Here is a 12,811-nt window from a genome sequence, read left to right on the forward strand (position 1 = left end):
TTTTTTTTTTTCTTCAGTTTTCTGCTTCTGGAAAGGAATGCGGTATTTACTATCATTGCTATAAAATAATAATGGAAGAAATACTTATCTTTATCTAGTGCTTTCTATGTTACAGACACAATGCTGGACTCTGTATACATTTTATATAATTCATTGTACATAATAACGCAGCATGATTATCACTCCACTTAAAGGTAATGACATAGAAGCTTAGAAAGATTTGAAAACAGTCAGCAAATAAGAGCAGCAACAATTTAGACTACATTTTAACCATTTGTTACTTCCTACTTGGAGGGAAAGAGGAAGGATTAGACTTGCTGTCATATATTATAGCTACAAGAACCCAAAACTGGGATGTGGAGAATTGGATTGTTGTGCCTTTTCTACTCCTGGTAGAAATATCTCTGGGCTTTAGTGGGCTTTGTCAATAGAATCAGAAGGCAAAATCTAATCACTCAGATTCTTTCCAGTTCTAAGATACTCTGGTTCTTAATAAAAGTTGCACCCATATAGATGATCTGGACAGGGCTATTTAAAACTGTGACCACCTTAATATCCAACAACAGAGAATAAACTAAGTAAATTATGGTACAATTATTTAATGAAATATTATGCCACCATTTAATTGGTAAATATGAAAATTGATGTTTAAATGTAAGTATTCTTATGATACATTGTTAAATAAAAAAAGAGAAAATATACTCTATTATGCTTACAACTGTGCAAAGATATGCATTCAAAAATATAAAGATATACAATGGTTGTGTAATAAAGAATTTGGCTATCTTTGTCCTCAGTTTTTGAATTTTATGTAACCTCTAACATCTTGGAATTTCCTGAGTGATGAGAGGCTTTGTGAATCATGCCCACCTTGGATCACACCTGAGTTTATGCTAATGAGATGACTTGGGATGGAGGTCAATCACCAGGAAGACTAACCATGATTAGAGGATTGGGCTTTGAGCAGGTAATACCAGTCTGGACCTCCAAGAAGGGGAAAGGGGCTAGAGATTGAGTTAATTCACTTTGCCAGTATTTCAGTCAGTCATGCATATGTAATGAAACCCCAATGAAAACTCCAGAGAGCAAGCTTTGGGGCAGATTTCTTAGCTATGAGGTTTTGGGAAGGGGAATGACACATCCTAATTTCTTGGGGAAGGGACATGGAAGCTCCATTTTCAGTATTCTACCAGATCTCACCTTCTGGGACTCTCCGTTTGGTTGGTCCTGATTTATATCCTTTATAATAGAACCTTTAACCATAGGTATAGTGTTTTCTTGAGTCCTATTAATCATTTTAGCAAGTTATCAAACATGTAGGAGTCATGGTAACCCCCAAATTTACAGCCATATAGTCAGAAGTGCAGGTGGCTTGGGGACTCCCAAATTTGTGCCTCCATTCTTAGAACCTTCTAGATTGCTGAACATGTTCTATATGTCTATTGGGATGATGATACCATGGAAGTATGCACAGGTTTAAAAAGTCAACTAATTATGTACTTAAGATGTATACACTTTTTAATATAAGTTATTTGTCCACTTAAAAGTTAAAGAAAAAGATCAACATTGCATATGTTTCAAATGAACAAATTTGTTGTAGGCTTGGGATAATTAGGATTTTTTATTAGTGTGTTCTAATGTGTGAATATGAGTAATATAAACTCAGATTTTTCTAACTCATAGTTGGTATAGTAAAGCCACCAGGGCCTCAACCCAGTGTCACCTAATACTAGAGTCACAAATGTCCAGGACAATGGGTATCACAAAGCTTGATGGTGGTACCTGAGGGAGACGGGGGCAGAGTGGGCGGTTGTGCATCTTAGCTGGCTCTGCCACGTAGTAGTGTGTGATAGTAGGCGAGGGGCAGTGAGAGTATCTCAGTAAGCTGATAGGATGGAAATGACGCTGATAACCATAAAAACAATCAGTAAATTCCCGTGAGTGTAACCTTTAGAGCTATCGTTACTGACCATTGTTACATAGAAATACCACCTGGAAGAGACAACCTTTATATTTCTGAACTTCTAAACTTCCTGGCATTTCAGTTTTTATTCTTTGATTTTAAAATTGAAAGATACAATAATAAGAGGAACAGAAAAAGAGAAAGTCTCATAGAGCAGGAAAGGTAAACTCAGGGCTAACCTCTATCTTCAGAAAATACAATGGGCATCCTAGAGAAGGGAATCTTGAGCTGTAGATGTCCCTTGTATACTCATTTACAAATCAATTTAGCAGAATGCCCAGAGGAGATGTGAAGGAAAAGCAAGACCTGAGATAGAAATGCAAAGATGCTTAAGCTTGAAATGAAGAAAAACATATTCATTTGGCTTTAAATAAGGCCATAGGCTGAGTTTGAAATTGAATTTTAGGCTAGAGTTTGGATAAGCATATCAATAGGTAGTGTATCATTCTTACTTTTGTTTGTTTGGGGGGCTGGATAATATATTTAGAATACCCCACTTCAGAAATTAGATAAATATGTATTACAATAACAGGAAGATTTTACCATTTAATTTAGTTAATTCTAGGCTGCCTGAGTTAAGCGGAATGTATCGAAGCTTTTATGGATCTGATTTCTCTGTGTTACACTTTTAGTTTTGCGTCTTTACTTTCTTTTCAAGGCTTTATATTTCATTCATATTCTTGTATTGGTCTATATTACTGGATCATTATTTTCCAAACTGTATGCATTGAACAAGGATGCTAAATTTAAAAACAAAGAAAATCAGTTTTGGTTATATTATTTTAGAAATTATTTATTCAAAACATGTTTTTTATTACAGGTCATCTCAGACAATTTAATATTTTATTGTGTGCTGTGAATGTCTAGGCTGTACTATCCAGGTTTCCTGCAATTTTTTTGACCCAAGAACACTTTTTCCTACCTACACCCTTTGGCATCACTTGAGACTGATTGTGTGGAAAAACTCCTAATGATAATATGCATACACACAATAAAGTATCATTGTTTTGGCAGCGCATACCTATTGTGGGTAAAACCAACACATATGACTTTCTTTTCAAACAAAATTTTTGATTATAATGGCAAAAAATGATATGTTTTGACAACATTCAAAGTGGCTATGTATGTGTGTCTGTGTATTGGTGTGCGTGTGTGTCCCCTTGATTGATAATAGGTGCTACTTTTAGTTACATACCATGTGATATCATTTAATTAACTATGTAACAATAGAAGTGGTTATTATTGAGATTTTGTCCTTTCATGATTCTTTGTTGTAAGTGGTTTTACTTATACTTGGAGATGTAGATATTAGAAAGGTGAATATGATTCATGCTCATCAATAAAGGTATTAAACTTACCATTTCATTGTACTGGATTTCTAAAATGATAAAGAGAATTACTTTTGTTGGTGTAACTATAGTTTGTTAAATCCATCTTCGAAATATAATTCAGTTAAGTGGGTGTTTTTTTTTTTTTTTAAGTATACTGGGGAATAAAATTGTCTCTGAAGAAAAATACACTACTTTGCATCTTGAAATTTGATTTTTGTACTCACAGTGATCAGAGCATCATTCAATGCAAATAAAAGAATTAAATCTAGAGAGTATGCCACATTTGCATTAAGTGTCTAGTTCCAAAACACCTCCTACACAAATCTGGATTGAATATGGTGACTGCTTTCCCAGTGTTCCTGAAAGACCAAAATAATATGCTGCTCACTAATATATGATAAAAATTCAGTACTATTCATTTTCAGAGAACATCTTTAATATAAATGCATAATTTATTCTTATTTTATAGTATCATTATAAGAGGATTTCTTATAATAACCCATTCCTAAATGGGTTATAGACATAATTCACCTTATCCCCAAATAGAAATGGTTCCCATTTATGCACCGAGCAGATGCAGTAGCATATGATGAAACAACTATCTCTGAGTCCGTGACCTCTTTCTGCTTTTAATACTTCTTTAGCTTCTGGCTAAAAGGCAAATTATCCCCTAGTGTTCCCTGTGATTGTTGTCCAAGCAGCATTGTGATGGCATCTTTAAAAAAGTTATAAAAGTGATCTGGGGAAGCAAAAGGAAGGCTATTGGAGTATCCCAGAGTCACTCCTGGCTTTCTCCAGCCTCTGCATCTTCCACTGGGCTCTAAGGAAATGGGGGTGAGATAGGATTGAGGCAGGTTTGGAAGATTAGCTGGCGTAGAGGTAAGGGACTTGAAAGAAAAATATATAAAGAGAAAAGAACTGTATACTATGGCCTGTGACTTTTCATACTATTATTCATACTACTGACAGTAGGTCTAGTCTAAGAGGGAGAATGTAATTTTAAGTTAGTTTTTAATGTCTGAATTAAGATGCCAAACTGAATTTAGGAATGAGCTTTAGACTGTGTGTTAAGACTTGAAAAGGTAATACAATTTACTGGAGGCAATTCACATATTCATCCCCTGACAAATGAATAAACACATTGTCATTTATCCGTACAAAGAAATACTACTGAGCAATAAAAAGGAATAAGTTACTGATTCATGCAACAGCATGGATGAATCTTTTTTTTTTAAAGATTTTATTTATTTATTTGCCAGAGAGAGAGAGAGAGAGCGAGCACAGGCAGGCAGAGTGGCAGCAGAGGCAGAGGGAGAAACAGGCTCCCCGCCAAGCAAGGAGCCCGATGTGGGACTCGATCCCAGGACGCTGGGGTCATGACCTGAGCCGAAGGCAGCCGCTTAACCAACTGAGCCACCCAGGCGTCCCAGCATGGATGAATCTTAAAAGAATTATTCTAAATAAAAATGTCAGGCACAAAAAAACCACACATGCTTCATGATTCCTTTATATGATCTTGAAGAAAGGGCAAAAAAAATAGTGACAGAAAGCAGACCAGTGATTTCAGAAGTGGGGTGTGGGAGTCAGGTGTTGAGAGGGACAGTAGGAAACCTTCCCAGGTGATGGAAATGTTTGTGTAATATTACTACTGTGTGTATTTGCCAAAGCTCATCAAATTCTACACCTAACATTGCTAAATTTTATTACATATAAATTATACCTAACTAGTTTTAAAAAGTATGATATGATTTTTTAAAGTATGATAAAATTCATTAGTAAGGAGAGAGGGGTTCTTAGTATTTACTAATACTTGGAAGTGACCAGAAAAATAAGGGATAGCTGAGTTTCCTCCAGAATTAGGGAAAGGATTAACATCAAATAAAAAATGTCATGTGATGATGGAAGGTAAAAATGATTACACCCATGAGTTCTTCTTGATCATTGTAACTGTTTAATATATAAACCACCTAGCCTAGTGCTTAGCACATAGAAGACACTTTTAATAAATGCTAAGTGCATTATTTTTATTGTGCATTAGGAGTGCCTAGACAACCTAATAGAAATTGTGACTTTGTAGACAGAAGCTTCCTCCTACTTACTATGAAGACAACCTATCAATGAACTGGTTCTGATAATTTGAAATACAAAAGAGATGGAATTTATCAATGACTTGTTTAGGGTAATTAATAAAGTACAATGTATCAGAGAGGCTGAATATTAGAGAATCATTTCACAGACACATTCTTGGCTTTTTTTTTTTTTTTTTTTTTTGAGTGTCGTATTATTTCTGAGCTATCCAAACCCATTTTGAGAACTCTCGGAAGAACTTCAGGTCTGATGAGAGTTGAAGTTCTGAACTTTGCAGGCATCCAACAGAAGTCATGGCCATATGTGTAATGTTTGATTTATTTTAAATGTTTCTTGGCCATGTGAGAAATTAGTCGTGTGCCAACAATGATTATAGGAGTGTGAGGCTCTGATCTTCATGTGCGCTGTGAGAGAGAAAATATAATAGCCAACATTTATTTACACTATAATGTGCTTAGCACTAGGTAGATTTCATGATTAGGTAGATTTATGAATTATCACTTTTGAACCTCATCACCACCTTAGGAGACACAGATAAGCAAAGACATTGCACCAGTATTAAGAAGCAGATCAAAATTTTTATCTGACTCCAACAGTTGAGAACCACTGATGTGGACAGTAGTACAAAGCTGGTGAGTTTTATCAGCGCCAAGTTGCTGACATTATGTCTTTGGTGTCACTTGACCTAGCCTGGGAATATGGGATGGAGAAAGATAAACTGGTTTGGTCCAGACTCTCTGAACCTCAAATAGTAAGTCCATAGGAGAGCAGGCTATATTAAATGGTCATAAATGATTTTTGAATGAATAGATAGCTCCATGCATTTGAATTCTTAGAAAGTAAGATTTGTATACTATATTCTTAACACAGAAAAGATAACCAAAAGTAGCATAAGGTTAATGTTGGATTATGGTGCATAATTTATTCTCAAAACTACTCCTCTGACCAAGTCTACTTATAGGTCCATTTTAGGGCAGTGGCATAGACTCACTTCTGTGTAAGATTGCTGGCATTTGCAATAATTTGAGTTTTGATAAACCTTTAATTATATTTTAGGATTATCAAACTGAGACAATTGTTGATCAAAAATGAGAAAAACTGTTAATATGCAAACTCTAATGGGTACTTTTATCATTTTCTTATCATACTGAGCTTTGAGCTTATTGTCTATTTTCCAAGAAAGTAGAAATGCTGTTTCCTAGAATAAAAATGTTTTTCATAATGTGAACAGTAGATTCAAGCTGTACAGATTGGCTCTTTAATGAAATAGGCAACATTCCAATGGAACTGACAAGCTTTATTTCTATTTGTTGTATTTTCTTTCTCATTACAGATGGACCCGATTCAGAAAGCTGTAATAAATCATACATTTGGGGTTCCTCTTCCTCATCGAAGAAAGCAAATCATATCATGCAACATTTGCCAGTTGAGATTTAATTCCGATGTAAGTTTACCATTTAGTATTCACTGGAAAAAAAATGTATTACGATGTTTTAATCTTGCAGAAGAGATTTCTTAAACATTTTTCTCCAATAACTGAGAGTGTCAAAATTTGAAGATAACATTTTAACTCCTTATGTTCTTTAATTTTGGAGTTTATTTTATTATTTTTGGTTGTTTACTATGGAAACATATATGTTACCAGTATTTTATACTTGCAGTTTAATGGTATATCTCTCTATATATATTTTTGGTCTTTTGGTAATGTTAAATTTAGGTAATATACTTTCCCTTTGGGGAATAGTCAGATTTAGGACCAAGACTTTTTTAATAAATTATGCCTCTAATATAAGTCCCAAATTATCTTTCAAGGCCAACATTTTGCTTTGTAATTTTTTAAATCTGCCTTGGTGATCCCCAATTCCTTGTGTCCTTAGTGATGTTTGTGTTAGAGTTCTCGAGTTATTACCCTAGAAGTGTTGGCAGTTTAATAGGGAGTCTTAAAGATCTCCAAGCACTCAAGCCCCTGATGAATAAATCTTAAGTGGAGAAAATGACAGTGAGGAGACATTTGTGGACCTGACCAGTGCTTGGCAAATCATTTGCAGAGAGTCATTCATATCTTCCATACCTTTCTAAGGATCACAAAATCTCTGGATTCATCACAGTGAAGCTCATTTTGGCTTGTAGTCAATGTGAAAAATACTCCCTGCCTTCCCCAACCTCCTTTGGTATGGAGTTGGTCCTGAGAGGTACAGAAAAGAGAAAGAGTGTTGGTTTGGAAGGACTAGGAAGAGAATACTGCTGAAGTATAGATATTCTAGGCAAACAGAGGACCCTATCCTATCAAAGTTGCCCGACCTCCGAGGTGCCATTATCTTGCCCTAAGTGGATGTGCCATGTGGAGAAGACCACCAGAGCGATCTGGACGCTGAAGATTGTTAGGCCTTCTAATATTTAATCTTTCTAGGCAAGCAGGTCCTTTAGGTGCTCTGGTAATGAAGAAAGCATGTGAGGTAGTCATGCACAGAAAAGAGATAAAACAAATAAACTGTCTTTTATAAACAAATAAATTCATTCTGTGAGACCATCTCATTTTGTGTAAGGATTGCTATGGTCTTATGAAGCCATACCTATTTGTACAATCATCAGGTAGTTTTATAACATTTCTTCTGTTGGCTTAAAAAAAAGTAGATTGCCTGCATATCACCTAGACAGTATTTGCTGATATAAAAAGAGAATACACTGAACATATAGCATTTTATTTAAAGAGAGGTTTTTGGTTTTTGTTTTGTTTTGTTTGTTTTTCAATACCAAGTGCTTTGATTTGATTTAGATTTTAAGAAAGTTGTCATGGTTTATTAAGAAAAACTCTTTTCAACTGATAAATGTCATATAATAATCTCTTTCAGTAAAAAAAAAAAAAAAAGTCCTCTTGACCTGTACATAAGAGTTCTGAACTCAATACTTGCAATTGTGATCATTTTTGAACATTTAGTGATCAATCATATAGTTCTGTAATTGCTGTTTTAAGTCTATCTTTCTTGATTTCTTTCCTTCTTAAATCTTACTGATATTTCACTTTGGAACTGATCAGATAATAAACAAAAGTCTCCCAGGAGCCATGCTGTCAGCTCCTTACATCTAATAAGGGTTATTTCAATATCTCCTCCTGCCAACAATTTCACTGTCAATATTTTCTCCTCTGTGTTAAGTGAAAATCCTGTAAACTGGGAATCAGAAAGAGACCTCAAGCTCATTGCCCCCAGTTTCACACTAAATCTAAGAAAACCATCTGCCACATCTAGGCTAGGTCCTTGGTTGGTGATCTCCAGCTGTGGGAGAAAATAGTCTCTCTCTCTCTCTCTCTCTCTCTCTTTCTTTCTTTGAGTGTTTCTAATCCTGTTGATGGATATCAAAGTCATGCTTAAGGTCTTCAGAATTATTACCAGCTATGCATTAACAATAACGTACAGAACATTTATGTCTTTTATAAAATGTAATCTTGTTTTATTTCCTTGATAAGAGAGAATAACAATTTATTTTGCCAATGAAGTTCAAGTTGATATAGAAATCAGTATGTATTTATCGGGCACAGTTGATTCTCATTCTCACAATTGTGTTTTCAGGTGTGTATGGCATGTGATACATGGAAACTGGCCAAGGTATTTGGAGAATTTAGACTAATTGGTCTGGGTCATAATGGTTACCGCATTAATCTTCAATTACTGCTGTGATAAATTATGGCAAACTTAGTAGTTGAAAACAACATAAATGTATTATCTTATCTTTCTGGAGGTAAAAGTCAGAAATGGGTTTCACTGGTCTAAAATCACATTGTTGGCAGGCTTATGTTCCTTCTGGAGGCTCCAGGGAAGAATTCAGCTCCTTGCCTTTCTTATCTAGCTTCTAGAGGCTACTCTTTTGCTCATGACTCCCTTCCATTGTTAGAGCAAGCAGTGGCCAGTTGAATCCTTCTCACATTGAATGACTCTGATGCTCACTCTTCTGCCTCCCTATTCCAAACTTCAGGACCCTTGTGATCACAGCCTATTCATCTGGATGATTCAGGATAACTTCTCTATTTTAAAATCAGCTAATTAGCAACCTAATTCCATCTACTAACTGAATCCCCCTTTGTCATATAATGTAACATACTCATAGTTTCCAGGGATTAGGTCTTAAATATCATTATTCTGCCTGCTACAGATACTCATTTGGATGTTTGGCTTAGATTTGAACTGAATTTTATGACCACTTGGATTTATCAGATAATTACCCAGTATAGCTTCATTGCTCTATATAAACTGGACACGTCTGAATTCGTTGCTTGTTTTTTATCTTGAATCTCAAATGAAAATTCACTATGCAGTGCTAATTTTTAAAATTGCAGTTTTAAAAAATGTGAAAACTCAGTGGTATTAAATTTATAAATGACATGGCAACCCTTTACCTATGATTTACAAACAAAATATAATTTTTGTAAAGCTGAAGTACAGGAGCAGAAATTCCTTTAGAGACTTAAAAAATGTCTGTAGCATTCTTATGTCAATAAGGGGAACTAATGTTCTGGAAATATGGGATTCGTTTACGAGTGACTGGCCATGTCCACAAATATTACTTTTATAAAATATCTACTACTGAGTGCCATGATCAGTTAGATTTATCATCCATTCATTCACATAGAAGAAAATAATCTACATTAAGAGGAAATACAAATATTTTCTAGATAGATACATATAGATATATCTCATATTTGACCATTTTAAACCCAAGAAAAGACTTCTTAATCCCCCTAAAACTGCATCTGCTTCTTCCAGGTGAATCTGGAACTTATCTTCCTGTTTCCGTTCTTAAACCTAGAATTATTTTGGAAAAGTAACACTGTAATTCACTTGTGTGCTTGGATGCATCCTCAATCACATAGGAAAGTATTTTTGCCTTATGAACCTTTTTACATTTCAAAGCTTCTTCCCCTTCCAAAGAAAATAATAACTTGTAGTTCTTTTCATCTTTGCATCATGAAAATTCAATTTCCTTTTCCTCTATGGTTTTACATATTTTTTAACCCTTCATATTATAACCTGTGTAGTTTGGTGTTATGTAATACCTGTACAGTACATTTTCTATTTTTGGCCCTGCAGAAATCTGTTTAAATGGCATATTATACTATATGCACTTAAATGAGATAGTTTTCTCCTAATATAGGCTTTTTCTTTGGGAAAAAAAAAAAAAAGAGAGCTTTTCTCGACATTTACATGAAACACACATAAGGGTTATGCAAAAAGTTCCCGACTGAAGACCAGAAGGTTGTAATTTGTCTGGTTATTTTATCAGCATCTTAAGATAAGCATAATTTACCATTGAACTGAGCAAGTTATTAAGTGTACCTTTGAAAGACAATTTATAGTAGTACCAGCATGGATGTAATGTTATTAAGTGAGATGTCAAATGATTGTTTGATGACTATTTATAGAGTGGAAAGTAAGATCTCAGGCCCCAAACCAAAGAATCATTAAGTTGTAGCATTTAAGAGTCAGTATGGTTAACCGACAATAGTATTTCATAATATGTTAGAGACAGAAGAAAAAGTTTCTAATTTCCCATATGGAACCTGAGGAGCAGAGAATATAGGAGACATACAAGGCCACCCAGCCAGTCACTGGTCACTGGCCAGCAAGGTCAGTGTCCACTCTTGTGGACACTCTTGTCACTCTTCCTGCCCATCTGGTCTAGGCCGAGTAGCCAGTCCATCCAAAGGCTCCAGCCAATCCTACAGTAATGGTGTGGCTAGAGATCTATGTGCTGCTGGAGAGGGAGGCCTGGGAGCTCCTTCCCTCGCAGAATTAACTGGATGTATTATCTGCTGGGGAAAGTCCTCTAGAGCCTGGGCTAGGCCTTGCCTGACAGTGCTTGTGAGTACTTTCCAATGGCATCACCCATATTCAGTCACATGATTGAATCATAAACATGGTGAAAATTTAAGTACAAATGCAAACTAGTGAGTGATAATATAGTAGCAATGTATCCTTTATGACTTAGGACCATCAGGCATCAATTACAATGAGATGCTGTTTTGTAAAGAAGAAGGGAAAACTACATCATTAGAAGGTCACAATCCTTGTCACCCAGATCTCCAGAGGGGATCCTTGGGATTATCACTGAGATAATTGATACATTTTTCAGTGGAATTATAAAATAGAAATTACTGTTGTTTTTATATATTTTAGCACCCTGGGATGTAGTAAAATTAACCAATATGTCTGAATTTAATTTATATCTGTGTTAACTTCTGTAACCAAATGAAACAATATAATGATGAAGTTGCGAAAAGGAACATTTTTCTTACCAAATGACTAAATTAGATAATTAAATTCTCGTAATACCACGACTTCAGACACATCTTTTAAATATTTAAATCTATAGTCTTCTGGGGGGTGTTGATATTTAAAGGAAATACTGCATGGAGGGAGAGAAAAAAAACCAATGGTGGTTGTGCTGGAGTTGAAGAACTCTTCCTACTTCTTTCTACTTTTATTTTCCAAATTTCCTTTATAAGCATGCTTAAATTTTATAAGCTAAAAAAGAATTGTTACATCTACTATTCTACTATGACTTAAAACACACACACACACACTCACACACACACACACATATTTTGTCCTAAATTATAAATTCCATTTTGAAGGCCTCAGTTAAAATTTTCTAAATATTTCTTGCCTATTTCTGGCAGTGTCTGCTGTCTCAAAACATGTCCAGGAGAGTTCATAGATATCGTTGTCTCATTCAGATTTCAGCATTTTATTGCATATCCTAGGATAAGGGTTAATAGAAATCTATGCATGCGGGGGGAACCTGGGTGGCTCAGTGGGTTAAGCTACTGCCTTCTGCTCGGTCATGATCCCAGGGTCCTGGGATCGAGCCCCGCATCCAACGGGCTCCTTGCTCAGAGGGGAGCCTGCTTTTCTCTCTGCCTCTGCCTGCCACTCTGCCTGCTTGTGTGTGTGCTGTCTCTCTCTCTGAAAATCAATTAATCAATCAATCAGTCTATGCATGGGGATGTGCATCTAACCCCAAACCCAAAAACAACATCCAGGGAAGCTAAGTATAATGGCAGGAAGATCACTGGATCAGGAATTAGACAACCTCTTGTTTAGATCTGCCCCTTTTTCAGTTGGCCCTGTGTTGGGGCTCTTTGTCGAATTTATAAGTTCCGTAATCACCTTATTTAAAATGAATAGCCAGGGGCTCCTGGGTAGCTCGGAAGGTTGAGAGCCTGCTGTCACCTCAGTCCTTATTTCCAGGTCCCGGGATCGAGTCCCCACGTCAAGCACCCCGCTCAGCAGGAAGTTTGCTACGCCCTCTCCCTCTGCAGTTCCTCGCAGCTCGTGCTCAATCTCTCACTCTCTCTCTCAAATGAATAAATAAATACAATCTTGAAAAAAAAAATAAAAATAAAATGAATAGCCATTGCTTATGCCATGTTGTA

General features: G+C 35.7%; 1 protein-coding gene across 2 annotated transcripts in view; it reads left to right on the plus strand.

Annotated features, from left to right (window-relative positions):
* ZNF385D (zinc finger protein 385D) overlaps positions 1–12,811 on the plus strand; it is a 904,997-nt gene that overhangs the window by 770,217 nt on the left and 121,969 nt on the right. For both annotated transcript variants that reach the window (XM_059390861.1, XM_059390862.1), the window contains one exon: positions 6,716–6,826. In XM_059390861.1, coding sequence (XP_059246844.1) covers positions 6,716–6,826 — 111 coding nt within the window. The remainder of the gene's footprint in view (positions 1–6,715; positions 6,827–12,811) is intronic.

Source organism: Mustela nigripes, chromosome 2, assembly GCF_022355385.1.
Source record: "Mustela nigripes isolate SB6536 chromosome 2, MUSNIG.SB6536, whole genome shotgun sequence".
In the NCBI taxonomy this organism is placed as follows: domain Eukaryota; kingdom Metazoa; phylum Chordata; class Mammalia; order Carnivora; family Mustelidae; genus Mustela; species Mustela nigripes.